Below are 27,621 nucleotides of genomic sequence, written 5' to 3' on the forward strand. Positions count from 1 at the left end.
GCCCCACTCCCCGGCCCGCCTTTCCCATAGGGTGACGTGGACCCTGCCTCGCTCCAGGCTGGTTGGGAGGTCGGGGTGGGGCTGTCGAAGTGCTCCGAAAACTCCCGGACAGAACGGTGGGGCCGGAGCCTGGTTCTCATTTGTAAGGGAAAAGCGCTTCAGAACGACCTCAACACAAGAAGCTCGGCTCCGCCACATGCAAACGGATGCAAACAGCCCCGCGTGGACTACCCTCGCTTGATCCGGAGAACTGCTAGCCCGGCTCCAGGCTAAGGCCTCTGCGAGTGAACGTGCCACTGGAAGCCGTGGAGCCGGACCTCGGCACGCCCACGCCCCCCCACCCCGACCTCCTCCCAAGCACAGGGGCCCGGAGCGGGGAGGCGAGGATCAGACAAAGCTGGGCTGGTGAGAAGCCCCCGAGTGCACAGCCCCGTCTAGCGAGTGCCCCCCCCCGCCGAAGGCTACAGACCGAGCTCGAAGCTTCCTAAGCAGCCACCAGGGAAAGAGCAACTGTCAGACACAAATTCTCAAAAGAGCAAACGGATTTCTCAGGCAGAGCCTTCCTCTTCCTCCCAGGATCACCCCAGCAGTGTCCCTCGCATGTCCTGCCGGAGTGCGGAGGGGCAGGGGCTGGCAGCCCCCCTGGAGGAGGCGGCAGCAGGGGAGCTGACGCCTGGTGCTCCTGTTCCGGCGGACGCAGTGAGGAGAGTCCCTCCCAGCGCGCCACGGCCCCCAGGGGGGCGAGGGGGGCACTGAGGGGCTGGCGGGGTGCAGCCCTGGAGGCAGGGTCCCTCTCCCAGCCTCGAGAGGGAAGCAGCACCTACCTCCACCTGGGACATTGGGGGGGCTCTGGGCTCCAGAACAAAAGGTCCCCCGTTCAATTCTGTCATTTGAAACAAGCAGTCAAGGGCCTGAGTCTCCCTGAGCAGTGCTGTCTGTGCTGGTGACCCGCGGGACAGAGCCTGAGAGACTGAACCCAGAGGCCCGGGGCAGAGTGGGGACCCTGTGGACCCGTTCTCCCCCCTTTCTGCCCTTCACTCCTGGCTGGGGAGATCAGGGCAGCAGCACAAAATGCTCTGCGAGTGCTACGGCCCCCAGTCCAGGCAGACACTCAAGCCATCTGAGGCAGCTTCCCAACTTCGACACAAACAAGTCCACCTCCCTCTCGGAACTGATCACGGAGCGTCTAGAACCAAATACACGACGAACATCCCCAAGTAACGAAATGACAGGACCGTTGTTCACTCTGTTTATTACGAAGGGTCCTCCGGCTTTACAGCCCCGGCCCTGGCAACGCCGTCCCCACATCCACACCGAGCTCACTTGGCAGGGCAGTAAACCGGCCCCTGGAGCGTTACAGTGACAGTACAAGGGTGTCCCTGCCCAGGGGAACTGGAGACAAAGCGTGGTGGCCTCGCCCCGGGCCTGCTGGGACAGACCCTGTGGAGCTCTGCCGCCGTTCTGGTACCTGGGCCGGTGAGACCCCAAAGGGCCAGGAAGAGCGCGGGGTGTGGCGGAGCATGAGTTTGTTGGCACCATCCGATGATCTGGGCGCAGCAGAGATGCTGCTGGGGTCCCTCTGTCCCCCTCCTGCCCGGAGGCCCCCGCCAAGGAAGAGATTGGCTACGAGGATCCTGGTCCACGGTAGGACAGGTTGCTTCCGCCGCAGCACCCCAACCAAGCCTCTCTGGGAACAAAGTCGCTCGTGGGAGCTGCCCCTCTGCCTGCCCAGCCTGGGGGCCTGCAGGGGAGCCGGGGCCGGCCCCTCACTGGCACCAGGGGGGAACTAAGGCACAGCACAGGCACCCACAGGTGTGACCATACACTGCTTGTAAAAAAGGAAATGGCATTCACTTCTGTACTTCACTCTGCTCAAAACAATATGTGCATTTTTATAAAGTTTCCCTGAATGGTCTTGTGTCCAAAAAGTTTTCTTTGCCAATATAAAACAGGAAAATTACAGACATAGTAAAAATACTGGGGGAGTACTTCTTTGTAGAAACCGTCAGGGGTGGCCGCAGCGGGGCAGGGAGGCAGACCGGGGCTCGTCGCCGTGCAAGGCCCAACTCAGACCCATCTCCGGCCTGGCTGCCACTCGCCCTGGCTGTGGGCCCAGCGCCAATGCCACATGGGGCTTCGAAGCATCCGGGTTTGGGGGAGGGGGGACTGGCCACCCCTGCCCCCCAGATTCAGTAAGCACCTTCCAGGCGGCCCACCTGGCCCACCCTGACCAGGGACTGTGGTGCGTGGTGGGCGAGCCCGCGTGGCCCAGTCTTTTGCAAACAAAGCAGAAACGATGGAACATGCTCATTAAATGAACCCACAAGGGGAGGACCACGATTCCAGATGGGAAGGGAGGGCGCTCTTCCCCCAGACGGAGAAGTCCCTCAACGTTACAAGACTTAGAAATCATACCGAGAACAAACCAACGCGACCGCGGCAGAGGCCTTGCACACAACCCCCGGGTACCAGACCGGGTCCTATGGCTACTTACCACTGACCTACTAGTTTTAAAATCAAATGGGTGCGCTGGCCCAGGGCACCGGCACCCTGGTCCTTACAGCCTGTGCGTGCAGAGGCCCGGCCGGCAGGTGCAGCCTCCCAGGAAGGACGGGGGAGGCTCACTGGAGGATGAAGCCGGGCTGGTGTGGCGGCAGCCGCGGCGGGGGTCTCTGGGGGAGAGCGGGCGGGTATGGAGACACGAACTGCGCGGAGAATCCTTGCTGGGGGGGCAGGCCCACGCGGGGGGGCAGGGGCGGGCACTGGGATCCCGGGTACGGGAGCACCTGTCCTGAGCCCACGGCGGCGGTAAATGGCGTGGCCAAGCGTCCTGCGGGCACCGGAGGCGGAGGCGGGGGGATGCGCCGAGGTAGCATGGAGGGGGGCCCACTGGCCTCGGAGGTAGGGTAGGGCAGGGGGCTGGCAGGCACCGGCTCGGGCACCCTGGGCAGCAGCGGGGCCGGCGCAGAGGCCTGCGGAAGTCTCTGCCCCTTCAGCACCAGCTCCTGGAGCTTCTCGATTTTCACTCTTCGCGTGTGGGCCAGTTTCCGCTGGCTCTGATAGACGTCGATGAAGGAGTCCAGAGGAAGCTCCCCGTCAAGAAACTTCTCTGCCATGTTCTGAAAGCGGCGGGAGAACGGATCACAGGGACAGGTCCGCCCCCACGGAAGGAGGCTCCCCTCACTACCCAGGGAGAGGCAGCACCCAGCCTCCTTCCATCCCATCTCCCACTTACCCCACCCGCCACGCGCTCCCCACCGCAGACCGGCGACCTCAGAGGAGGCGCCCAGCCCCCCGCAGAGAGAAGGGGAAGAGGCAGCTGGTCCGGGCCGCCCGCCGCGCCCCATGAGCTGCGCACGGCAGCAGGCAGGCCCGAGGGGGAGCCGGCCTTAGGGGAGGCGGGCTCAGCCCCGAGCTGCTGGGCTTCGAGGCGCAGAGGAAACCACCACTTCCCACGCTCTCGCCGAGCCAGCCGGAGCCGTTTCCTTCCTCCCAGCTGCACCCTCACAGACACGCCCCCCACAGGCTCAAGGGGGCCAAAGGCAGGCTCGTGCCCACCGGGGCCCCCACCCAAGCCCAGCGGAGAGCTCGACCATGCGGCCGGACCTGGTGACGTGCTGCCCACCTCAGCTCGCTACGGTTGTGCAACGTTTGACCCTGACTCAGGCCGTATCCCTTAGTGAGGCTCCAACCTTGAGTGCTCCACACCCGCCGCTGGAGCACCAGACCCACTCCCGCCCCCTGGCGGCGGAGCAACCGCCCACCGTCTCCCAAAGGGGCCCAGACCCTGGCAACTGTGCCCTGGGGCCCCGCGCCCAGGCTGGCTGGCTTTACCTCGGTGTCTTCCTCAATCTTGGCCCCTTCGGCCTGCAGAAGCGCCAGCAGCGTCTCCAGGGAAGCGCTGCTAGACTGCTGGTCTGGAAGAAGCAAGAGGCATGATGAGAGGAGGGGGCGGCCGGGCCGTAGCCCCTCAAGCCGCTCCAGAACGCCCCCAGGCTCCGTGCCACCCTCCTCTCAAAGAAGGGTGCGCTGTAACTGGGAAGGTAGCAGCCGGCTTTCGAGGAAGCAAGGCCTTAAAATCCAGGAGGAAGGAGCACACAGGACAAAACGGGACAGACTCGGGGCTGCGCCACGCATCCCACACCCCATGTCACCATCACTGGCCCTACAGAGGGCTTGTCACCCAACGTGTGAGGTGACAGGAACTACCCCACACAGACCTCGGCTGCATTCATTTCTGAGTGGTAGCTTACATCGAGCAGGAGGAATTTAAGCCCAGGACCTCAGGGGCACCTGGGTGGCTCAGTGGGTTAAGCCTCTGCCTTCGGCTCGGGTCGTGATCTCAGGGTCCTGGGATCGAGTCCCGCATCGGGCTCTCCACTCAGCGGGGAGCCTGCTTACCCCTCTTTTTCTCTGCCTGCCTCTCTGCCTACTTGTGATCTCTGTCTGTCAAATAAATAAATAAAATCTTTAAAAAAAAAAAAAAAAGCCCAGGACCTCAGTTTTCTCAAGTATATAAACCCCAAGCACCACCCCCCAGATCAGGACACAGAATGCGCACAAAGGCACCCCAGGCCCGCTCCCGAGGCGGCCCCAATGCCCGGTCCTGCCTGGCTGGGAGGCTCACGGGAACGCATCACCCAGGGCGAGCTCTGTGCTGGCTCCATCCACCCCACACCGTGGACCTGAGATCCCCTCGTCTCCTTCAATGTCCATTGTGTGGAGACCAGAACTCACGGACCTGGCCTTCTGCACACGGACATGTAGAGGGTTTCCACACTCAGCTGTTACAACAAAGCTACCATGAGCACCCTTGGGCCCATCCGTCTCTGCTGGAGGCACACCCGGGATGGACTGGCTGAATCAGAGTGAGCACAGGGTTCCTTCGGGTAGGTTCTGTCAAACAACTTTTCCCAAGGGGCTTTTTACCAATCTACATCACAACGTGCGTCCTCCCAGCCAGGAAAGAGCCCCTCTGTCGGGCCTGCCTCCGAGCTCGCACTGGGGTGGCACAGACACTGAGGGCGACCCGGTACCAGGTCTCCCGTCCGCCTCACTGAAGGGCGGGCTTTTACCCCTTCCTTCCCCGCAGCACCCTGGAAAGCCACGCAGAACACGCGGGACCCCATACTCTGTTCCTACAGCTTCGTAATGACCGTACATCTAAGTGTGAGGTTAAGATGAGATGTCCCCACGAGGAGTCCATCTGAACACTAACCCTGAGGGCTTGGCCCACAGGAGAGACATCTGGTAAATAGCATGATTCAGAACATGACTTTTCTGGGCTATTTGGACAAGGTGAAATTTTGTCTGAAAAGTGGCTAAGTCTCTTCTCTAAACAGGCGGAATGATTCTGTATGTCAACTCTCTGTCTGTGGCGTGAACCAGGGTCTCAGTCTGAAACCCTCCCATGTGCCCTTCCCTCCACTCTTTATTCTTGCAAGGATCACCCTGGAAAAGTTACCTAATTTGGTCTTCTTTATCTGATAGGCTTCAAAGAGAACCTGGAGTTCCTGGTATTTTTGGGTCAAACGTGCTTTCAGGGCGTCCAGCTGGGGCTGGTACAGAAGGTTCCCTTCTGCCAGGCTCCGGTTGCTGGCGAGCGTCATTTCTTTGTTGAGCTGAACATTCTGCGTCTGCAAGGAACACGGCACGATGAGAACCAACGAGTGTCAGCTCACAGACCTGTCCCCCGGGGCTCCCGACATCCCCCCCCACGCCCCCCACAGCTGCCACATCTGCTTCCCTCGGCCTCTGGCCGAGACCCTGAGACCGCATGCGGGCCACTCCCGGCCCAGACTCCAGCCCCTCTGGGTTTGCAGTGTGAAGGCAGCTCCCTGTTCTCAAAGAGCAAAGCCACTTCCGTTCCGACAACTCGCAGACGGGCGGCCTTGTGACTTGCCCAGGCTCTCTGCTTGGCTAGCGGCGCGCAGGCCGGGATGCCTTCCTCCTCCCTGCGCTTGCGGGACTCAACAGCTGTGCGTATTCAGGGCTAGATCTGTTCCAAACCAGTGTCTGCGGCTCCACAGGAAGTTCGGGAATCACGTTTAACAGCAGAGAACCAGCTGGCATGATGTCAATCCAGGCTCAGTCATCAGGCTTAGAGATCAAACACGAAAGCCTGACACCCCCGGGAATGAATTCCGCTTACAGTGACCCTGCTCGCTCTCCCACGCCCACCTCTGGCTCCTCCTCGACTCGGAGGACAGCGGGAGTCCTCCCGGCTCCGGATCCAAGGCTGGGGCTGATCAGCGTGACTTGGGAGGAAGCCGTGGTGCCCCAGACCACAAGAGTGAGGGGAAGTGGACGGGTCTGAGACAAGGTGAAGCATTCCTAATCAAACTCAGCAAAGCTATGCTTAAAGAAAACCCCAAACACATGGGCCGCCACCCGTGCTGGCTGGCAACCGGCCTCCGCCACCACCGCCTGCCCTCGGCAGCCGCGCTGCACGGACCTGAGGTCTCCACGGGGCACCATCCTGCCCCACTGCGCTCGTAGCTTCCCAGCAGCCCAAAGCCGTTACCTCGTTTCCCCCTTGATATCTGCTGCCACCACACCCAGGCTATTTTCACCGACTTCCTTCCTCCTGAGAGTCTGGGTGCAGATTTCCCACTGCGCGGCCTCCCGCTCCCGCCAAGCCCACCCAGGGTGCCAGCCCTGCTCCCGAAGCGGTCTCCACCCACGCACCCATTGCACGTGCACCCTGGCCCCCAGTCCCCACAGCAGACACGGGGTACCTTCCACACCCAGGAGCTAGTAGGCCCAGGGCCCTAAAAATTCGGCTTGCCTTAAAACGGAATTTAAATTAAGGATTTAAATTAAGACAGAAACTTGAGCCTCTAGCTCAACACTACAACGTGAGTGCGGCAGAAACGCCCTCCTCCGCTGCTCCTTCTAGCCAGCAGGGAGAGTCTGGGGCCCTCGTGTAGTGCAGAGTTCTGGGAGCTGCCGCACGAGAGGCTTTCCTTCTATTGTTAAGCCAGCTGAAAGAAGAAACAAACATAAACCTTCGTCTAGTCCACTCAAGACCACAGCTCAGCAACTGCTTTTAAAACTAAACATGCAGGGGCGCCTGGGTGGGTCAGTGGGTTAAAGCCTCTGCCTTCGGCTCAGGTCATGATCTCCGGGTCCTGGGATGGAGCCCTGCATCGGGCCCTCTGCTAAGCAGGGAGCCTGCATCCCCCTCTCTCTCTGTCAAATAAATAAAATCTTTAAAAGAAAAACAACTAAACATGTAACTACCATGCGACCCAGAAACTGTACTCCTGGGCATTCACCCCTGGGGAAATGAAAACTTATGTTTACATAAAACCCTGTGCGCAAATGTTCAACACAGCTTCATTTGTGACAGCCCAAACCCCGAGGCCACGCAGCCGTCGTCCACCAGGGGACAGACGGCCAAACCAAGCGCGCCCCATCCACGCCACGGAACACCGCTCAGTCCTAAAGAAGGAAGCCTGACACACATGGCAACTTGCAGCAGACTCCCGGGAATTAGGATGAGGGCAGAGAGCCAGCCCGGGGGTCGCACGCTCGAGGAGCCGGTGTACACCACACTCCTGAAAGGGCAGTGGCAGAAATGGAGACAGCTGAGTGGTCGGGCAAGGACCTCGGGAAGACGACTCACGGGCACGGGATCCGCTCTCCTGGATCCGGACAGGGTCAATGCCATGGCTGTGAGGCTGTGACACACGGGATCGCTTTAGTTTCTTAACAACCGCTTGTGAATCTACAACTAACTCAAAATTTAAATTATAAATCAAGAAACTGCTGAGTTTCTCTACAGCCCACCCCCCAGCACGCCAGTCTCATCTGAGAGCTGAGAAGGGGCAAGTTTTCAAGGCCACAGTCAGGCTCCAACATTCTGACTCTATCTTAAGTCTTTGTTCAATAAACGCTGGCTGGGGCAACGACTATTTGCCAAGCCGAAGGAGGCGCAGAGCACTGAGAGGAAGACGACGCTCCTACAGGCCCACGGACTCAGTCGTCATAACCGGAATGGACCTTAGCGGACCTCAGCCCAGTTAAACGGAACGGACCTTAGCACGCCCTCACTGCTGGGGTGCGGGGGACCTGGACCCCACCTGCCCGCCAGCCCTTCCCTCCACCGCCTCTGGAGCTCAGGTCTGCTCGTCCCACGGGCTCCTTCTCACGGCGGGGCCCCACACCCATGTCGTCGCTGCCACTGGCGGCAAGCAGCACACAGGAAATTTGTGTCCCCGCGCACGGTCTCCCCTCACCGAATGCTAACACAGGCAGGGGCTCGGTGTGCCAAGCACCTCCCGGGGGTCACACAGTAGGGCTCTGCTGACTGAGTCAGAGATCCTTCCCTACCCCCAAAGCCGGTCACTCGAGGCCAAGTCCGGCAAGTAAGATGGATCACAAGCCGCGGAAGGGGGACAAAGCTGTGCAGGACAAGCACCGATGCCCCAAACCCTTGATGCAGACAGGCCCCCCTGATCAAGTCCTTGAGACCGAGGCTGGGGGGAGCGGTTCTCACGCTGGATCTGAGGCTAATTCTGGAAGCAGGGTTTCCATCTTCAGCAGAGGCATGGCTGTGAGCAGAGATCTCTGCGGAGACCACGGAAAGGCGCTGGCATCCCAAAGCGCCTGACTCCAACATGCTGTTAAAGGACTGCTCTCCCGCAGTGCTCCCCCGCGGCGGCCGGACCTGAGAACCGCCGGAGGGGAAGGGGTGCTGGCTGGCTCAGCCCAACCCCGAGTCAGCCGAATCCTCCAGAAGGCCCAGGCCTGGGTCCGGCTAAGCTGCTCTGGTCTCCGTGTATAACACAGCTACAAAGAAATCTTATTCTCGTAGGGTCTCGAACAGGTCAAAAGCACATCTCCCATGTGTTAGGTAGTCCTAGAAGAGAGCAGCCCAAAGCTGCACGGCTAGGATTGAAGGGCGCTCTGCTTGCACAGGACACATAAAGGCTGGTGTGAGCCGTCAGCCAGCAAGGGCCAAATCAAAGGACAACTGACACCCGTCACAGGCCATTTGTTTCTAGCCTTTGGGTGTTCAGATGTTTTTACATCAGTAAATACAATAAGTTCTGAGTGGCCACCCAGAGCACACCCTCGGCACTCTCCAGGGGACAAGGCCAAGACAGCTTAGAAGCCTCCGCTAAAGCCAGCCCAGCCCCGCGAGCCTCAGAACACACCGGGGACGCTGCATTCCGAAGAAACAGTCTCTTTCCTCCGTAACACTCCTTTCCGCCGCTCAGATTAGAAATGGGGAGGAAACAGCCAGTCTTGTTCCATCATTTGCAAAGCAAAGGCAACCTGGCTGGAACGGGCCTCGGCCCTCTCCCTGGGGACGGCGCAAGCACGCTCAGCAAGGCCAAGCGACAGCCGCCGGGGCCGACACCCAGCCCAGCCCCACACCTCCCATAAGACAGAGCCCAGCCTGGGCATCTGACTGGATCCGGGCCGTGACCCTGAGAACTCCTGCAGGGGTCACCACGGTGCAGGAGCCCGGTCACAGGGCCACCAGACCCCGGGGACGGAAACCCGTGCTGCCCACCTCTCCATGGTTCTCACAAGCCTTTTGCTCAACCACAGAGAAACCTTGTCAGGAAGCAGCCCCGCTGTGGTAAGGACACGTTTTTAATCATGGACTCCACTTCAGTTTCCTTTCCTGCTCCTAATCCCAGAAAAACGAGATGTAGGATTGTGGCCCGCGGGGCAGCACCCCAGTTCTCTCCTCCTTTCTGCCTCTCCCCCTCCATGAGCGGGGTCTGGACACGCCAAGTTAACAGCAACCTCTCAACGATTTGCTTTTTAAACTTTCCTATTTCTCCTTGTACGTGGCGCTTGATTCACTACAAGCATGCATGAGTTTACAGGAAGAAAGTTATTTTTTAATACAACCTGTTAGTACTAGAACCAGAAGAGCAGAGGCTCTAGAAATATAAGCTGTTTCAAAAAAAGAAAAAAAAAGTGACACAGGTGAAGGGGATTAGGAGATACAAACTTCCAGCTACACATTTGTGTTGGAGGCAGAGAGTACAGCAGAGGAAACACAGTGATACCGTAACAACGCGGGAAGGGGACAGATGGGGACGGGGACCACGTTTATCCTGGTGGCTGAATCATCTGCACACGTGTCCAAGCACTACGTGGTCCACCTGAAACTGACGACATTACAGGGCAGCCGTGCTTCAGCAATAGACAAAAATAAAGGACCATCGACCACACACACACACACACGCACACACACACACAAATTTCAGAAAAAGAAAACAGGGCACCGGTGGCTCAGTCGTTAGGCAGCTGCCTTTGGCTCAGGTCGTGATCCCGGGGTCCTGGGGTCAAGTCCCGCATCCGGCTCCCTGCTCAGCGGGAAGCCTGCTTCTCCCTCTCCCACTCCCCCTGCTTGTGTTCCCTCTCTCGCCGTGTCTCCCTCTGTCAAATACATAAATAAAATCTTTAAGAAAAAAGAGAGAACAAGAAAACGAGGTATTTTAGACATGCTCGTCCAGGCAGAAGCGTGAAGACCCCTTTGTCTCTGGCAATGCTCAACATTAATCCAGGAAGGTCTCGCAGCCCGCACATGCTACCTCACACACATGCCATTCTGTCTGAATCTGGGCTGGGGAAGTGTAGTCAGAAATAAAGTTGGTGTGGAAGAGACCATATCAACTGCCCTCTGGGTGACACGCGCAACGGTCACCGATGCAAGGCACAGGGACAAAGCTGCCTGCGCCCTGCCAGCCGGCGCTGGGTCTGAGGTCTGAGCTCCGCGGAGGTTTCCCAAACCAGATGCTTCCACAGTGTACCGTGGTTTGGAAGTGAACTGTAGGAGGAGACTCAGGACGACGGCGACTGCTCTGAAGCAAGTATGCCCATCACTGCGGAGAAACCGGTGACACGGAACATAAGCGGGGACACCTCAGCCGGGAGCAGGCTCCACACAGCGCCAGCCTCTGCAGTGGAAACTCAGCCCTCCCCCGCCGGGAAAGCAGGTGGGAATTGGCGGGCGAGGGCACCACGGGACTGTAGTTTTAAAAACGCTCACAAGTTTCAGGACCTCGGGTACGGCATGTAACAGCCACAACAAGATGCCCCAGCACAGTGGTGCGTGGGTTCATGCGTTCATTCATCAAGAAATACCAATGAAGCACCTGCTGCCGGGTTCTGGGGAGCCCGTAACCAGAATGGTCTGTCCTCCTGACCCCGAGTGTAGGCGGGCCCTGAGCGTCACGCTGCCCAACTCCAGGGGACACCAGACCCTGCGCACTGCAGCCCTGAACACGGACTGGATTTGCTCTTCAAATAAGTGGCTCAAAAGAGAAAAGGAACAACAACAAAAGTCCAAATAGATACGAACTTAAAGACTTAAGGTACTGGTAATGTGAAAACTTCATCTTTCAACAGCATTTGCTAACATTTATTGAGCACCTACTGCATGCCTGGCATTGTGCCACCTTCTCTTCATGAATTTAAGCCCCTCAGAGAAGGGGAGGCCGATCTGCCCCCATTTTACCCAGAAAAGAAATACAATCTCAGGGAGGTTTGAGAGAGCGGCAGAGTCTGGTGTGCCCGTCAGTAAGCAGAGTCACGAGGTGCGGCGTCAGGACCTCTCTCCCAAGGATGTTTTCTGCAGATTATGCCCCGCATGACCCGTAGCATCTACCAGCCACACACAGAGCTGATCTACTCTCATTTCCCTATTTTCAAGTTCTAGGGTTCACTCATCTGAATTTCTATTTATATCTTTTAGTTACCTTTTTATTGAGGATTTTTCAAATACAAAGGGAAAGTAGAGAGGAGTGTAACGAATCTGTGTACCTCGGGTTTGACAATTACTGACATGTGCCCCCCCTGCTTCATTGAGGTACTCCCCACCTTTTTTTTTTTTAAGATTTTATTTACTTATTTGGCAGAGAGAGAGAGAGCACAAGTAGGGGGAGAAGCAGAGGGAGAGGGAGAAGCAGGCTCCCCGCTGAGCAGGGAACCCAATGCGGAGCTCGATCCCAGGACCCCGGGATCATGACCTGAGCCACCAGGCGCCCCCCTACTTTTTTCCTCAAGTATTTTAAAGCAAATTTCAGGTATCTTATCATTTCACCCTAACTTCAGTGTGTACCTTTAATATGGAAGAACGATAACGCCATAATCACACAAAAGTTAACAATAACTCTCTGATTTCAACTTCTGCATGTGTTGGCTTTGAGTCCTCGTGTAAGGAGCTTCTGCCTCATCTGGCTGACCATCTGAAATCGTTTATACAGGAAAAGCAGGAGGACTGTTTATTTCCACCGCAACCTCCCCCCAGCCTTAAAGCAACTTTTAGAAGTCTGAGTTAATGATGAAGCAACCTCTGATAATGACTAATAAGCTTTCTGGGGGAGCATCTTTATTAACTAATAGGTTTGTATATTTTACAGGTTTCAGTTAATTGCAGTTAGTAATCCTCCTGATGCTCGAATTGCACTGCCGGTGGGAGACACTCCAGCTGGGTCCCCAGGGGCTGGACAGCTGCCCCGCTCTTAGAACAAGGAGTCTCAGACCCATGTGTACATTTGCTGCCCCCAATCTGGACCAGCCCCTCTCAAAGAAGAAATGCTGGCTCCTTTCGGTGGGAAATTCATTTTGATTTTCATATTTTCCTCTCCAGATAAAATTAAATTGAAAGCTACCCATAATATAAAGATGAGGGGAAAAACAAAACTTAGCTTTTATACTTCCTGCCAGTAGAAAACGTTCGGCTGCATTAAGACTACGCACAGCAAGCTTATGGATCAGATGACCAAAAGGCTGGCATGTGTTCAGCCAGGTTAATCTCTCCTTTTATTGTACTACACTCGATCTAGCTCACCAATTAATCTCAGGGTAAAATCACCAAGATCACACGCAATTTGAGTGCGGGCTTTACTGTTAAAGCTTAGGTTATTAGAAAGTCCAAATTCATCTTCCGTTCATTCAGTGAAGACCTTGCCAGTGACAAAGTCCTCGCTCTCCAGTCTTCCAAGTACATTCAGGTTTTCGAGCCCGTAATCCAAGCCCACAGGACCTCAGAGCTGTCCTGCAAACGTAGCTTAATTCAACCCGAAATTAAATGAGAAAACCTAACAGCTGAGAGCTGGACTGGTTAACATGTTAACAAAATTAAAGATCTGAAAACTCAAAAATACAGTGAAAGGACTACAGAACATTATGAAACTTCCCTAAAATACAACCACCTCGTGGGTTGTGTGAAACCATCTCCAAGGCTACAGCCTACTTGAGAGGGAAAATTTACTGGCTGCTTGTCTAATGTTCCACCAAAACAACCCGCTCAACACAGCGAGCGTGCTAGATTAATAAAGGTTGCTACTTTCGACTGAAGGTGTCAAAATCCGTGAGATGAAACTTGCTGCTCTCAGAAAGTAGCAGGCAACCAGACGGAGACAGGAATGATCCCTTCCATATGGACCTGGCTCTCATCTTTTAAAATTAGAATGTCATTGCCTTCAAGTGCAACTAACCATAGAAATGCAAAAGGCTACGTCTGAAAATAAATGGACTAGTCCCAGAGAAGAATCAGCTTTCTAGTTCTGGCAGGTTCAACATACCAGGGTGCTTTTGTTTTCCTAGAAGACTTACTTCCTAACATTCACAGGGGTGCGGGACCTCCCTACTTCCTGGACTTACATGGATAATGATGTCAACAAGAAAGAAATATAATAGGTGTGACCGGTTCTGATAACTTGTCACCTGTCAGAATGTTACTTTCTTAGGATTATGACCTTGTAATTCCTGAGTACTCTGGGGAGAGGGAGGAACAGAAGGCAGGACAGGAACACCCAAACCAATCAACGTGTTAACTGCCTTTGTCCCTGTCTCCTAAAGACAAGGGGCTTGTCACACTTGGTCCTACCGAATCAATGTCGGCTAGGGAGCCAGGGAAGCCATCGAGAAGCCCTCAGTCCATATTTTCTTTTTTTTTTTTTTTTTTTTTTAAAGATTTTATTTATTTGACAGACAGATTACAAGTAGGCAAGAGAGGCAGGCAGGGAGAGAGAGGAGGAAGCAGGCTCTCCACGGAGCAGAGAGTCAGATGTGGGGCTCGATCCCAGGACCCTGGGATCATGACCTGAGCCGAAGGCAGAGGCTTTAACCCACTGAGCCATCCAGGCGCCCCAGTCCATATTTTCTTTTTAAAGATTTTATTATTTGACAGAGAGAGATCACAAGTAGGCAGAGAGAGAGGAAGGGAAGCAGGCTCCCTGATGAGTGGACAGCCCAATGCGGGTCTCCATTCCAGGACCCTGAGATCATGACCTGAGCCGAAGGCAGAGGCTTTAACCCAGTGAGCCCCCGGGCGCCCAGCCCTCAGTCCACATGATCAGAACCAATTAGCTGTTGGTCAGCTGAGCGGTTTGGTTAAAGCCATAAATCAGTAAACACACAAAATTTTAAAGATATATATCTGTCCACTTCTTCATTCAAGGCAAAGCTCTTTTCCTAGAGAAATGGTCTACTGGCTCGAGTTCCAGAAGTTCTTTCTCATCCAGACCACACCCTTTGATGTGGAGGGTTTAAACACTGGGCGCGCAAGACAAGTGCAGAATCCTGGAATTCCGGTCCCCTGCAGCCTGGTCCATCCTAAGTCACTACCGAGTCTGTCTCTAGGGCCCCGCTCTCTGTTAACTCTTCAAAGCACTCAACTCCATCCTCTCATCTCAGCCTTTTCATCCATGGCTCATCAGTTCCCGCAGTATTTAATGAAATTAAGTTACTTACTCTAAGAAAACCAGAATAGAGGGGCGCCTGGGTGGCTCAGTGGGTTAAACCTCTGCCTTCAGCTCAGGTCATGATCTCGGGGTCCTGGGATCGAGCCCCGCATCCCGCATCGGACTCTCTGCTCAGCGGGGAGCCTGCTTCCCCCTCTCTCTCTCTGCCTGTCTCTCTACTTACTTGTGATCTCTGTCAAATAAATAAATAAAATCTTAAAAAAAAAGAAAACCAGAATAGAAAGGTCCTCAACTCTCAATAAGTATACAACCGCAGTGTGGGAGCAGAAATGTCTACAGCTGATCATGATCATTGCAGGGAGCGGGGGCATCAATCACTATGTCCCATGGAGGGAAATGCCAATAATGGCGACGCTCTGGTTAAGTGACGGGAGGTCAATTAATAGCTTCTACTGTAATTTTATTTTTTTTTAAAGATTTTATTTATTTATTTGTCAGAGAGAGAGTACACACAAGCAGGCAGAGAGGCAGGCAGAGGCAGCGAGAGAAGAGAAGCAGGCTCCCTGCTGAGCAAGGAGCCCGATGTGGGACTCGATCCCAGGATCCTGGGATCACGACCTGAGCCGAAGGCAGCGGCTTAACCAACTGAGCCACCCAGGCATCCCTCTACTGTAATTTTAAATCCAAATCACTCCTACCCTTCCCCAAAAGAAAGCCTATGAAAGACAGACCTTCTAAGTTCTGGGGTTTTTTGTGGGTTTCTTTGTGTTGTTATTTCTTAAGATTTTATTTGACAGCGAGAGGGAGAGAGAGCGCACAAGCAGGGGGAGTGACAGAGGGAGAGGGAGAAGCAGGCTCCTTGCTCAGTGGGAGCGTGATGTACAGGATCTGCAGGGCTCCATCCCAGGACCCTGGGATCATGACCTGAGCCACAGGCAGGCGCTTAACCAACTGAGCCACCCAGGTGCCCTATAAATTCTGCTTTTCTTGTTAGCAGTTTCAGACCAGGGCAAACCACCAAAGCAATCATTTGTTTAGTAAGAGCTCAAGGGTTTTTTTCCCTTTTCTCTATTTCTTTTTAACCACAATTTACAAGAAATGAATGTATGAGAATTTTCTGGGATAGTCTTTACACAGGTGCAAATACGAAAATGCCTAACCAGGTGGAGCCTAGATTATGTGTATTAAGAATACATCATTTGACGATTTTTGCTTTTTCACTTAAAATACATCATGATATAAACTTTCCAACACCTGAGTCAAGAATTCAGTTTAGTGGGTAAAACCTACTCTCATATGACTAAAATTATTCATCTTCTCTTCAGTATGAGAAAATACTATTCTAATAGTGGGATTCTTTTTTTAGTCTAGGGGTAGAGAAAGGGATCAAAGAAGAATCAGTTACCCTGAAGTTATTCTACTTAAATTTCATAACAAAAAAGACCTGCAATGTTATCTCCTGTAGGGAATTTGATGTTCTAACTAAAAAAAAAACAAAAACAAAAACAAAAAAACTGCCTACTTAAGACTTAAAACATCAATTAAAAAAAATGATTGGGGCGCCTGGGTGGCTCAGTGGGTTAAAGCCTCTGCCTTCAGCTCAGATCATGATCCCAGGATCCTGGGATCAAGCCCCACATCGGGTTCTCTGCTCTGCAGGGAGCCTGCTTCCTCCTCTCTCTCTGCCTGCCTCTCTGCCTACTTGTGATCTCTGTCTGTCAAATAAATAAATAAAAATCTTAAAAAAAAAAAAAGAAAAAAATGATTAACAGATTTATGTTCAAAGAGGTTATTCACAATATAATGTAGGATAGCAAAAAAAAAAAAAAAGAAAGAAAGAAAGAAAGAAAGAAAGAAAAAGCACGTAATATCCAATAAGGGAATGGTCACATAAATTAGGACATATCCACATGATCCAGTATCATGCAGCCATTAAACACACGGTCCTGGGGACCTGGGTGGCTCAGTCAGTTAAGTGTCTAACTTCGGCTCTGGCCATGATCTCAGGGTCCTGGGATTGCATATGCTCTTGCTCAAATAAAATCTTAAAAACAAAACAAAACAAAACAAAAACCAGTCATATAATATTCTGATAAAAAATAAGAAAATGAGGCCCCTGGCTGTCTCAGTTGGTGGAGCACGTAAGCCTTGACCTCAGGGCCATGAGTTCAAGCCCTACACTGGGTACTTAAAAAAACGATGGAAAAAAAAAAAGGACATAAAAATAAGAAAACGTTGGGGCACCTGGGTGGCTCAGTTGGTTAAGCGGCTGCCTTCGGCTCAGGTCATGATCCCAGTGTCCTGGGATCGAGTCCCGCATCGGGCTCCTTGCTCCGCAGGGAGCCTGCTTCTCCCTCTGCCACTCTGCCTGTGCTCGCTCGCTCTCTCTCTCTCTCTCTGACAAATAAATAAATAAAATCTTTAAAATAAAAAAAAATAAAAATAAAAATAAAAAAAAAAAATAAGAAAACGCCCAGAGTATAACTTTAGGTTAAAACACACACACCCCAAACAAAAAACTCTCTATACAGAAGAATCCCAGTGGGGGAAAAGTAGGAAACAGAACAAAACAAAACAAAAAAACCTATATAAAATGTCAACAGTATTTCTCTCTGGGTGGTGGTATTACATGTGATTATGTTTCTCTTCTTTACAATTTTCCGCATTCTTAAATTTTTCTATACTAAACACAAAACACATTTTTAAAGATTTGATCAACTGGAATCAGAAACGTGAAGGACTACATACTCAAGACAACTAAAATAAGCTACCGTCTACCATACACTCCCTGCGCTCTCCAGCGGAGTGTGTGAAAGCAGGCCCGCCCGGAGGACACAGAGCCAGCGCTGGGAATACCAAGCAACTCCAGCCCCGTGTGTGAAGCGGCAGTACCCGTGGGCACTGGGAGCAGATGGCACACTTATCCCCTACAGAAGCACTTGCCAAGGCGAGCCGCAGGGAAGCAGTCCCACGAAGTTCCACGAGCAAGTCTGGGAAACGCTGCGTGGTCTGGCCCTCTGGGGCTTCACCACACACCCGGGCAGTAAGGACCAAACAAAGCAAAGCAAAACCGAAACCTCTTAACCCTGGTTTTCCAAACTGATTCACCATGGAAGTCCTCTCCATACAACCACCACGATGTGCACAGAATTAGGGCCTCGAGGACGGCCAAGGGAAGTGCCGCCCCGAAGCCAACAGCCGCAGCACCTTATGAAAACAGCCCCGTGGCCCCGTGCTGAGCAGCCTGCTCGTGGTTAATCCTCCTGCCAGACATTTAGGAAGGGTAATGGTGCCCAGGGTTTCCTAGCAACCCAAATCCCATCTTGAGCCCCTACGCTTAAGAACTGACCTTATATTTTTCGTGAGGCTTTTTATAACTTTTGCCTCCTCCTTATCATTTATTTCCGGATGGTGTTACCGGCTCTGTTACTTTTTCCCTATACCCTTCAAAAATCCGCCACTGACAGAGAAACCAGACGACCAAATGTGTTCCCGTTTGAATTAGGTACAAAACAAGACTCCCAGGCCCTCCGAGGAGCCTGGTGTGAGCCCGAGTCGGGGATGTGGGCCGTCCCGAAGCTCTCTGTTACCACCCCGCTCTCAGCCTTCCAGCTGATCTCCCTGCTTTCTGGTCTGATCCCCTCAAACCCACCCCCGCCTCCACCATCAGGGCTGCTGGAACCATCCATTAAGTCACAACTACGACCGACCGCAGCACTCCCGTGGCTCCCTCTGCCAAGAGAATCAAGCCACCTGGTCTCACCTGCCTCTCTGGCCTCTTCCCGGACCCCGCCCTGCCCTGTCCTCCCGGCGCGGCCGGAACAGTCCTGTTGCACACCCCTCTCCAGGCTTTTCCTCTGTCTGTTCCAGGTGTCCACCCCCATGCCTGGAAGTCCTTCTCCCTCATTACCTGTTAACTCTCCCTTTGAGTCACAGCTCACGAGTCATCTCCTCCAGGAAACATTCTCTACGGATCCCCCCCAGCCCCACAAAGGCCTGTTGGGTCCCCTCCCACTAGCGTCCCCATCGCCACTGTTTCACCCACCCGATGTCTGGGAAGACTGACTTTTGTATAGTGCGCAATCCTAAAAGAGGAAAGCGAAGTGCCTTCGTGGCTTCCCATCCCCAAGGTGCTCCGTAAAGGCTGAGTAATGAATGAACTGGCTCGGCCGCAGCTGCGCTCACGCTAATGACAGCTCACGTCTGATGGCAGGCGGTAATCAGCGCTCCCTCTGTCCCTCTGCCGCCCCGGGCACTGCGCAACGGACAGGAATAGAACCTCGAGGTGCCACTCTTGGTGGCACCAGCTTTGGTGATAATGAAAGATCAGATTTGAAGGAAACATTAACTATGACACTGCTTGTACCGCAACAAGCTAGTCAAATGATCTGCTTTTCACACCAACTCCTTGGCAGAGTAATGAACAATATTCCTCATAATTCTGTGAGAAATGCTTTTTTTTTTTTTTTTGAGAAATGCTTTCAAAAGCTTTCTTTTGACATACTGCAACACAATCTATGACAACACAGCCCCATCCACCTCTCTACTTTCATCCCTTCCCTAGGAACCAACTCTACGAACAACTCTCCTGCCTTTTTACTCCTAGGTAAGACAGTTTTCCCTAATAACGACGGAATCTGAAAAACCCACACAGCAGAGGGGGAAACAAACCAACTCTTGTCTCGGCACGTTCAGAGTCAGTGATTACATACATGGACGACGGCTGACACATAGGGCGTTTACAAAAAACCCTGCACTGCACATTGGGCATAATCCCCACGGCAACATTCTGCTACAAATACTGTGAAAAAGCCAAATACAGATCTTCCTTAATTTACAATGGAGTTACATCCTGATAAACCCATCATAAAAAATATCATTAAGTCATCCAAAGGGGCATGTGTACCTGAATGTTTATAGCAGCAATGTCCACAATAGCCAAACTATGGAAAGAACTTAGATGTCCATCAACAGATGAATGGATAAAGATGTGGACACACACAATGGAATACTATGCAGCCATCAAAAGAGATGAAATCTTGCCATTTGCAATGACGTGGATGGAACTAGAGGGTATTATGCTTAGTGAAATAAGTCAATCAGAGAAAGACATTTATCATATCATCTCCCTAATATGAGGAAGTTGAGAGGCAACATGGGGGGTTTGGGGGGCAGGAAAAGAATAAATGAAACAAGATGGGATTGGGAGGGAGACAAATCGTAAGAGACTCTTAATGTCACAAAACAAACTGAGGGTTGTCAGGGGGAGGGGGGTAGGGAGAGGGTGGTTGTGTTATGGACAACGGGGAAGGTATGTACTATGGTGAGTGCTGTGAAGTGTGTAAACCTGGCGATTCACAGACCTGTACCCCTGTACCCCTAATAATACATTATATGTTAATAAAAAATTTTTAAAAATATATCACGAAGTCGGGGCGCCTGGGTGGCTCAGTGGGTTAAAGCCTCTGCCTTCGGCTCAGGTCATGATCCCAGGGTCCTGGGATCGAGCCCCGCATCGGGCTCTCTGCTCAGCAGGGAGCCTGCTTCCTCCCTTCTCTCTCTGCCTGCCTCTCCGCCTACTTGTGATCTGTCAAATAAATAAATAAAATCTTAAAAAAAAAAAAAAAAAAAAAAAAAAAAATATATATATATCACGAAGTCAAAAATTTATTTAATAAGTCTAACCTAGTAAATACACCATATTTACCCTAGACCACCTTAATTGTGCTCAGAACACTGACGTGAGCAAAACCACCTATGACAAAGCCTTTTTAAGATTTTATTTTATTATTTTTTAAATTTAAGTAAGCTCCATGCCCAACATGGGGCTTGAACTCACAACCCTGAGACCAAGAGTCGCATGCTCTACTGACTGACCCAAACAGGCGCCCACACACGAGCCTGTTTTATAAGGAAGTGTTGACAATCCCATTTAACTTCCTGACTACTGCACTGAGAGTGACAAACAGAAGGGCCGTGCAGGTCCAGGTGGCAGTCAGTGTACTGGTAGTGGACCCTCGTGATCAGGTGGCTGATTGGGGGGGGGGAGGTTGCTGCAGCCACTGCCCAGCATCACAGGAGAGAATGGGATTGCGGATCGTGAGCCAGCAACAAGACAAACGCAAAATTCCAAGTACGGGGGTGCCTGGGTGGCTCAGTGGGTTGAGCCTCTGCCTTCGGCTCAGGTCATGATCTCAGGGTCCTGGGTTCGAGCCCCACATCGGGCTCTCTGCTGTGGGGAGCCTGCTTCCCCCTCTCTCTCTGCCTGCCTCTCTGCCTACTTGTGATCTCTGTCTGTCAAATAAATAAATAAAATCTTTAAAAAAATTCCAATACGCTTCCTACCGAATGCCTATCACTTTCACACCCTCGTCAAGTCCAACAGTCGTCAGGCTGAACCAGCGCGAGGCAGGGTTGTGTACAAACAACAGCGCTGACTTAGCTCGAGAGCACATCAGTTCTGCTTGACAGATGAGGCTCAAACAGTTCCGTCTGCTTCCAGGTTCCTCTTTCGACTCGTCTGATACGGTCGGTACAAACCCTGTAACAGGATGTCGGCCTGCCCGTAAAACATCAGCCTCATTTCTCCCTGGGCTTCTCCCAGCCCGAAAGTTACTCCTGGTGGACTTTCAAACTTTTAGCTTCTTCCCGAAGGAAGTGGGCCCCAAATCTGTACGTCCGCTGACCGCTCCCAAGCTCTGGAGCTGGATTTCCAGCCGCTGCTGGAGGCGCCATGACCCGGGGCTCGCGCCCTGCACGCTTGGGCCACAGGGTGTCAGGAAGCCCTCGCCCCTGCCCCCCCTTACTCACGTCCCCCTGCGGCCAGTCAGCTCCACTCACCTGGCAGCACCTACATGCCAAGGACACAAAGACACACAGGACTACATGGAGCCCCCGGACTAGCCAGGGACACAAGGAAGTCAATGTGACAAAATGTGTGACGCGCGCCATGGAAAAGGCATACAAAGGAGCGAAGAGACGGTGCTGTGGGTCTGTGACTGAGGAGGCAGGGGGAGCACGTGGGGGGCAAAGCTGGTGAGGCAGGAATCCCGCCTTCCAGAGCCCCAGCTCCAACCCTGGCTTCTTCTTTCCTGAACTTCCACTTCCAACCACTTTCCTGAACCTTCCTGCACTCACCCCGCCCATACTCTCCTGCCAAGTTAGCCTCCTGCAGTGCACGTCTGATCACAGTGCTCTTGGGCTCCACAAAGTCATGGAAACTCACTGCTACCAAACTACGGGCCTTCCAGTCCCCCACTGCCCCCTCCCCCCACCGGCCCGCAGCCCTCGCCATCTCCCTGCTGGCGGGAGGCCTCATCTGGCAGAGAAGATGCAACTCACCACTCAGGAAGCCTGTCCCGTGCTTTCCTGCTGTCACTTCCTCCTGATCCCCCATATTTCTCCCTCAGAACCCGACTTAGAGAAGTAAATACCTAACTCAAGACCCTGGCGGGGGTGGACGGGGCTGCCATGCCCGGGATGGAGCACAGAGGGAGCTTTTGCCGGGCTGACAGCGCTGACCCCTGACGCTGGCTGGCCGGTACACAGACGCCCCTGACGTTATTCTACGCCTGCGCAGAGGTGTTACTGGATCTGACCGTTTACCTTCTTAAATCTTACCCACCTATCGAAATCCATCTCTGGCACTAGGGAGCGAACTGCTGGAGCCAGAGAACCTCTTCACCCGCCCTTCAATATCATCTACAATTCGCACGGGACCCTTCTTCGTAGTCTTTTTTAAAAATTGTGATAAAATATAAAATATACCATTTTAGCCATTTTCAAGTGCCGCTTTTAGGTATGTGTGTCCACGCTGCTGGGCTGCCACCACCACCGTCCATCGTCATCGTGCTCATCTTCTGGAACTCAAACTCCCTACCGCTCATTCTCTCTTGCACTGTATCTGGGTATTCGGTTTCTTCCCCAAATTATAATACGGGGATTATGATGCCCTACTCACGTTTCCATCTTTAAAATGCGTCGCATGCAGTGAGAGCCCCACAGCTGTGGAACTAAGTGCGATCTTCTTGAAATGGCAGCAAGAATATGAAGCCTTTTCATTTTAGCAGTAACGGCTGATAACAACTTCCTGAGCGCTCACTGTGCTGGGTGTCATACTAAGCATCTTAAACACTCATTTCATCCACCCAACCAATCCGACGAAGTAGGTCACTGCTGCCATCCCTTTTATTTGCAATGCGGGAAACTCCACTCGGGAAGACAGTACCTGCCCAAGGTCCCCAGCTAGTATCAAAAGTCAGTCCTGCACTATACCACACCCACTGCCCTTTTAATCTAGGCACAGGTAGGACAGAGCAATTACGTAAGTGATTTCACCTAAGCCAGCCAGTCTAAGAATTCTGAATCTTATTTGTTTTGTTTTTTAAATATGTTATTTATTTATTTGACAGAGAGAGAGGGAACCCAAGCAGGGGGAGTGGGAGAGGGAGAAGCAGGCCTCCCGCCCAGCAGGGAGGCCGATTCGGGGCTGATCCCAGGGCCCTGGGATCACCACCTGAGCCAAAGGCAGACACTTAAAGACTTGAGCCACCCAGGCACCTCCTGAATCTCTCTCAAGAGGGCTCTAGCCTTTACAGACGCCCCCTCTGTGCCAAGTACTGCCTTCACCTGCCATTCCACTGGGCCTCACAACACCCACATGGTTGCTACCCTCACTTGACAGTGGAGGAACCAAGCACAGAGAGTTTAACTGAAAGAAAGTCATCACACAGCTCTCAGCTATGCTCCTTCCACAAAACCGTTTGTTGGTTTTTTTTTTAAAGACTTTATTTGAGAGGGAAAGTGCACCCAAGTGGAGGGGAGGGGCAGAGAGAGAGGGAGAAGCAGGCTCTCCACTGAGCGGGGACCCTGGGATCAGGACCTGAGCTGTAGGCAGACGCTTAACTGAGACACCCAAGAGGCCCTCCACAAAATCGTGAATTTCAGAAAACAATCTCAGGCACAGTAATTTTTTACTCAAGAGTGAAAATAATAAGTCGATGGAAGAGAAGACTCAAAGGTAAAAGTTGCAGCCGTTCTATACAATGACTGCACACCGTGAACACAGACTCCAGTAGCAGATACTCCAAGAATTTAAATCTTAACTTCCAAAAACCAGTCCCACCAGCGCTCAGCGTGTTGAGGAAACAGTGCCTGGGTTTAAAGCAAGGTCAGTACTTTTCAATGAGCCATTATGATTCATGCAGGAGCTTTGCAACCCCACACAAATCACACCAGAACACGCCTTAGGGAAACAGCTTCTCCCAGACCAGACTCTTTCCACAAAACAATCTGTTTTTCAGACCCTCAGCGTTTCTGCATGTGGGCATGTTCACTTGCCAAAGGAACACAGATCCTGGTTTTGAACCTTAGTTAGGTGGAATTATTAGTTAACGCCAACCAATCAACATTTCCTCAGAAAGCACACTGAGTGACCCAAGGAGGTGCGGTTTAGCTGCCTAATCCCCTAAGCGACAGTTCCTTTTAAGGGAGTGCCCTGTAAGTCCAACGGGGTTAATGTGGACAGAGAGAGAAAGGCACATTCCACTGCCATGTAAAAATAACTTTAAAATAAAAATAAAATGTGTGCATATGAAACGTCAGCCCACAGGAAAGGAAAGAGCAAAGATCACTGGGGATGGTATTACATTTAGGGAACTGCATAATGGACAGGAGGAACAGGAAAAGATAAACACAGGGACACTGGAAAGGAGACCGTCTATAGCTCCGACATGATTTTAATGTCTTGAGCTGTGCTAAAGTGCACACACCCCAATTAAAACAATGTAAGGGAAGTATAATGCCCAGCTGTACTCAGACCTGACAGTGAATGCCTTCGAAACCGAGCCACGCTTGCCAGTCGCCACAAAATATCCCCTCAGGCTTGAAGAAGTCTTACTCTACAATTTAAAACACTTCCTTCTGCCAATTAAAAAAAAAAAAAAAAAGCCTTTGGTTCATATTAAGAGATCCTACGCTTGAAAAAGACCTGTTCCATTCACGGTCTCTTCCTAGACCTACTGGGATACATAATCGTTTTGACGACAGAAAGGTAAGACGTTTCTTAAGCTACCGGCAAATAAAAATTTACTTAACATTCTTGAACTAAGACCCTATTAACTTGTCAGGAGGATCTGCTATATTAATGGCTGTCAGCACCTTTCTAAAACAATGAATTAGCTGATTATTAGTGACTACAATTACTCTTTATTGAGCACTAACTACATGCTGTGTTAACGTGCACTGTCTCCCATAATCCCCACGTCAACTCTATTAGCCCTCTCCCAACAGATGCTCAGAGAGGTGGATTAACTTGCCTGAAATCACACAGATGGGAAGTGGCCACGTCCAGCCTAGAATATTTGATTCCAAAGTCTGTAAATTCCCTTTGGTCAGGAGAGGACAGTTCACAGAGTATTTTCTTCTGTGTCTCACAACCACCCCGAAAAAAAGCCAGTAAGCCAAGGCATAACACTAATTCCTGAGTCAAAGTACCATGGCCAAAATTTTAGTTATTCATGTTATACCTGTTCCTTATAGAAACATGCCACATGTGACCACAGGAACAGGATTTGCGAAGTGTGACTGTAGCTAGGTGAGCTGCTTGGCTAACGTTTGGTCTTCTGGATCAGTTTCCTTGTTTTAAAAGCACTACACCCCGAAGAAAAAACTGCTGCTGAGTAAGTTAACTTGAATTATGTGATTATGAGGTCTGATCAAGTGCAGTGTTTATATAGGATATTCTGGTAGGATGGTTACCTCTACTTAGGAAAAAAAAAAAAAACATCAAAAATGTTCTGCTGGATTAATTTACCTTTCCCTTTACCTAATAATCTCCAGTTTCTTGAGTAGAGGAAACAAGTGATGCTCTCCCTAACAGCCTCGGAGTCAGGAGAATTACTCGACTCTCTCCACAATCTTCCCTCCATTACAAGGCCGTTTATTTCTATTACAGTAGAATATAATCAGTCTAACTACACCACTATAAACACAGTATTCTGTTCTTACTGAAACAGAAGAGTCCCCCAGCAAAATAACTTGTAGGTGGTATTACACATTACGAAAATATACCTGTCGTTTTATTATTAAACTAGAAAGATGCCTGCTGACATACAACAAAAGGTCTCCCAGCAACTGAAAAGCAGAGAAACCAGGCAAAGACTTTACTTCTTTAGAGACGTGAAACTCTTTCAGTCAAGAAAGATGGATTTTGTCACTTATTATTCTCTAAAATGGAAAGTGCCACATGGAGACCATAAATGAGGGAAACTGCATCTCGGAGCAATGTTCTATGTGCCAAGTTACAAAGCCCGTGAATACAAGGGGTGTATTAATGGAGAGACTGATACCATCTTACTACAGTGGCCTCTCTGTAGCTCAGGACAATAATCTGTTGAGGGTTTTCCAGTGATTTTGAATGTGCAACCTCCATACAAGCCCCCTTTTAAGGAAGCTGGCTCAGTGCTGAACAATCCCTCTTCGGAAAGAAAGCCAAAAGCCCCCACTCAGGCTTCTGGGTGAGAGGCTCAGCCCTGTAGGCGTGGGAAGGCTCAGACTTTGTAGACAAAGGAGGAGGAGTGGTAAATGGGCTGGGGAGAGCTGGGATCAGCCTGTGTCCACCTGCCTGGACGAGACCCAGACCCACAAGATGGGACATTCAGAGAAAGAGTCCATAAAGGCTGGGAAAAGGAGAGACACACAGTGCAAATCCAAGCGTGAAGCCAGTTGCCCTGGAGAGCAAACCACGCCACAAGAGATGCAGTGAGATAACCAGAAACAGGGTGGCATATGCCTTTCGGAGGCTGGGAAGGACCTCGACTACTGAAGAGGCGGCAATTGGCTGTCAGCCCCCCAACCCCTGGTTTATCTTCTCCCAAAAAAATAGCTCCAGGAACTCTCACGGGCCCCAGCAGGGTAAGACACTGGGGCAAAGCCACCACACTAGATTCCCATATTCCCTTCTTTCACAGGAAAGGGCAACTTTATGGAGAAGGGGATTCCTGCTCCACCCACCAGACCAAGGAGAACCACCAAAGACGGCTCCGCTAGGGCCACTTCCAAATGAAGGCGGACCCCATACGAACCCTCCAACACTTGGGAACTCTTAGATACCCGGACCCCTCAAATCTTAACCTGGCTAAGACCATGGCCTCGTGCCTCCCACAACCTCAGAGACCCTGCCCAATCCTAAAGTCCATCTCAGAACTACCGTCCAGACTCGGCTACAGAGCCTCAGCCCCCCAAACCCATCCTGGAAATGGCAATCCGGCTAGTCCGCTCACCCCCTGAAAACCTATTCGCAGACCCCAGTTTCTGCTTCAGTCCGCCTGTACCTCTCAACCCTCTCGTCAAGCCCCCGAACCCCTGCCCAGACCTAGTCCCCGGCCCCCTCCCTCCGGTCTCAGTCACCCCTAGTCCTCCACGACAGTCCCCTCTACCTTCTACAACCCAGTCTCATCCCCCTAATTCCCTCCTCGTCCCACCAGACTCGGCTACGGCCCCCTGAGTGCCCAAATGCCCGTTCCAGACTCTCCCAGCCTCGGCGCCTCAAAGCCTCGCCCCGAACCCGGTCAGCCCTCGAGCCCCGTCTCAGGACGCTTTCCCCCGCTCGGCCCCAGCTCCGTCCCCTCACCCCGACCCCGTCTCCGGCCCCCCGCCATTCCTCGTCGCAGTCCCTTCGACCCAACTTGAGGCACCGCGATCGCCCCCGCCTCGGGCCACCTCCAGCCCGCCGCGGGCCCCCGACCCCGTACGCCCCTCCTTGAGGCGCCGCCGCCGCCGCCGCGCGCCCCTGCCCAGCTCACCTCCTCCATCTTCTGCACCATCTCCGTCAGCTGTCCCTCGTCCTCCAGCAGCTCGTTGAGCTGCATCAGCGACAGCCCGGCAAACCGGGCTTCGCTCCCAGCGCCCGCCATCCCCGCGTCTCAGCCGCCGCCGCAGCTCC

The 27,621-nt window shown here is 52.4% G+C and overlaps 1 protein-coding gene across 1 annotated transcript; it reads right to left on the bottom strand.

The window, feature by feature from the left end:
- Positions 1 to 1,235: 1,235 nt before the first annotated feature.
- On the bottom strand, positions 1,236 to 27,621 carry VPS37B (VPS37B subunit of ESCRT-I). Its single transcript, XM_080821212.1, has 4 exons — positions 27,482 to 27,621; positions 5,465 to 5,636; positions 3,835 to 3,917; positions 1,236 to 3,119 (listed from the first exon to the last, which is right to left on the bottom strand). The coding sequence occupies exons 1-4, from the start codon at positions 27,590 to 27,592 to the stop codon at positions 2,622 to 2,624; spliced, it is 864 nt and encodes a 287-aa protein (XP_080677338.1). The 5' UTR covers positions 27,593 to 27,621; the 3' UTR covers positions 1,236 to 2,621.

Source organism: Martes martes (genome assembly GCF_963455335.1).
Source record: "Martes martes genome assembly, chromosome: 13".
Taxonomy (NCBI): Eukaryota; Metazoa; Chordata; class Mammalia; order Carnivora; family Mustelidae; genus Martes; species Martes martes.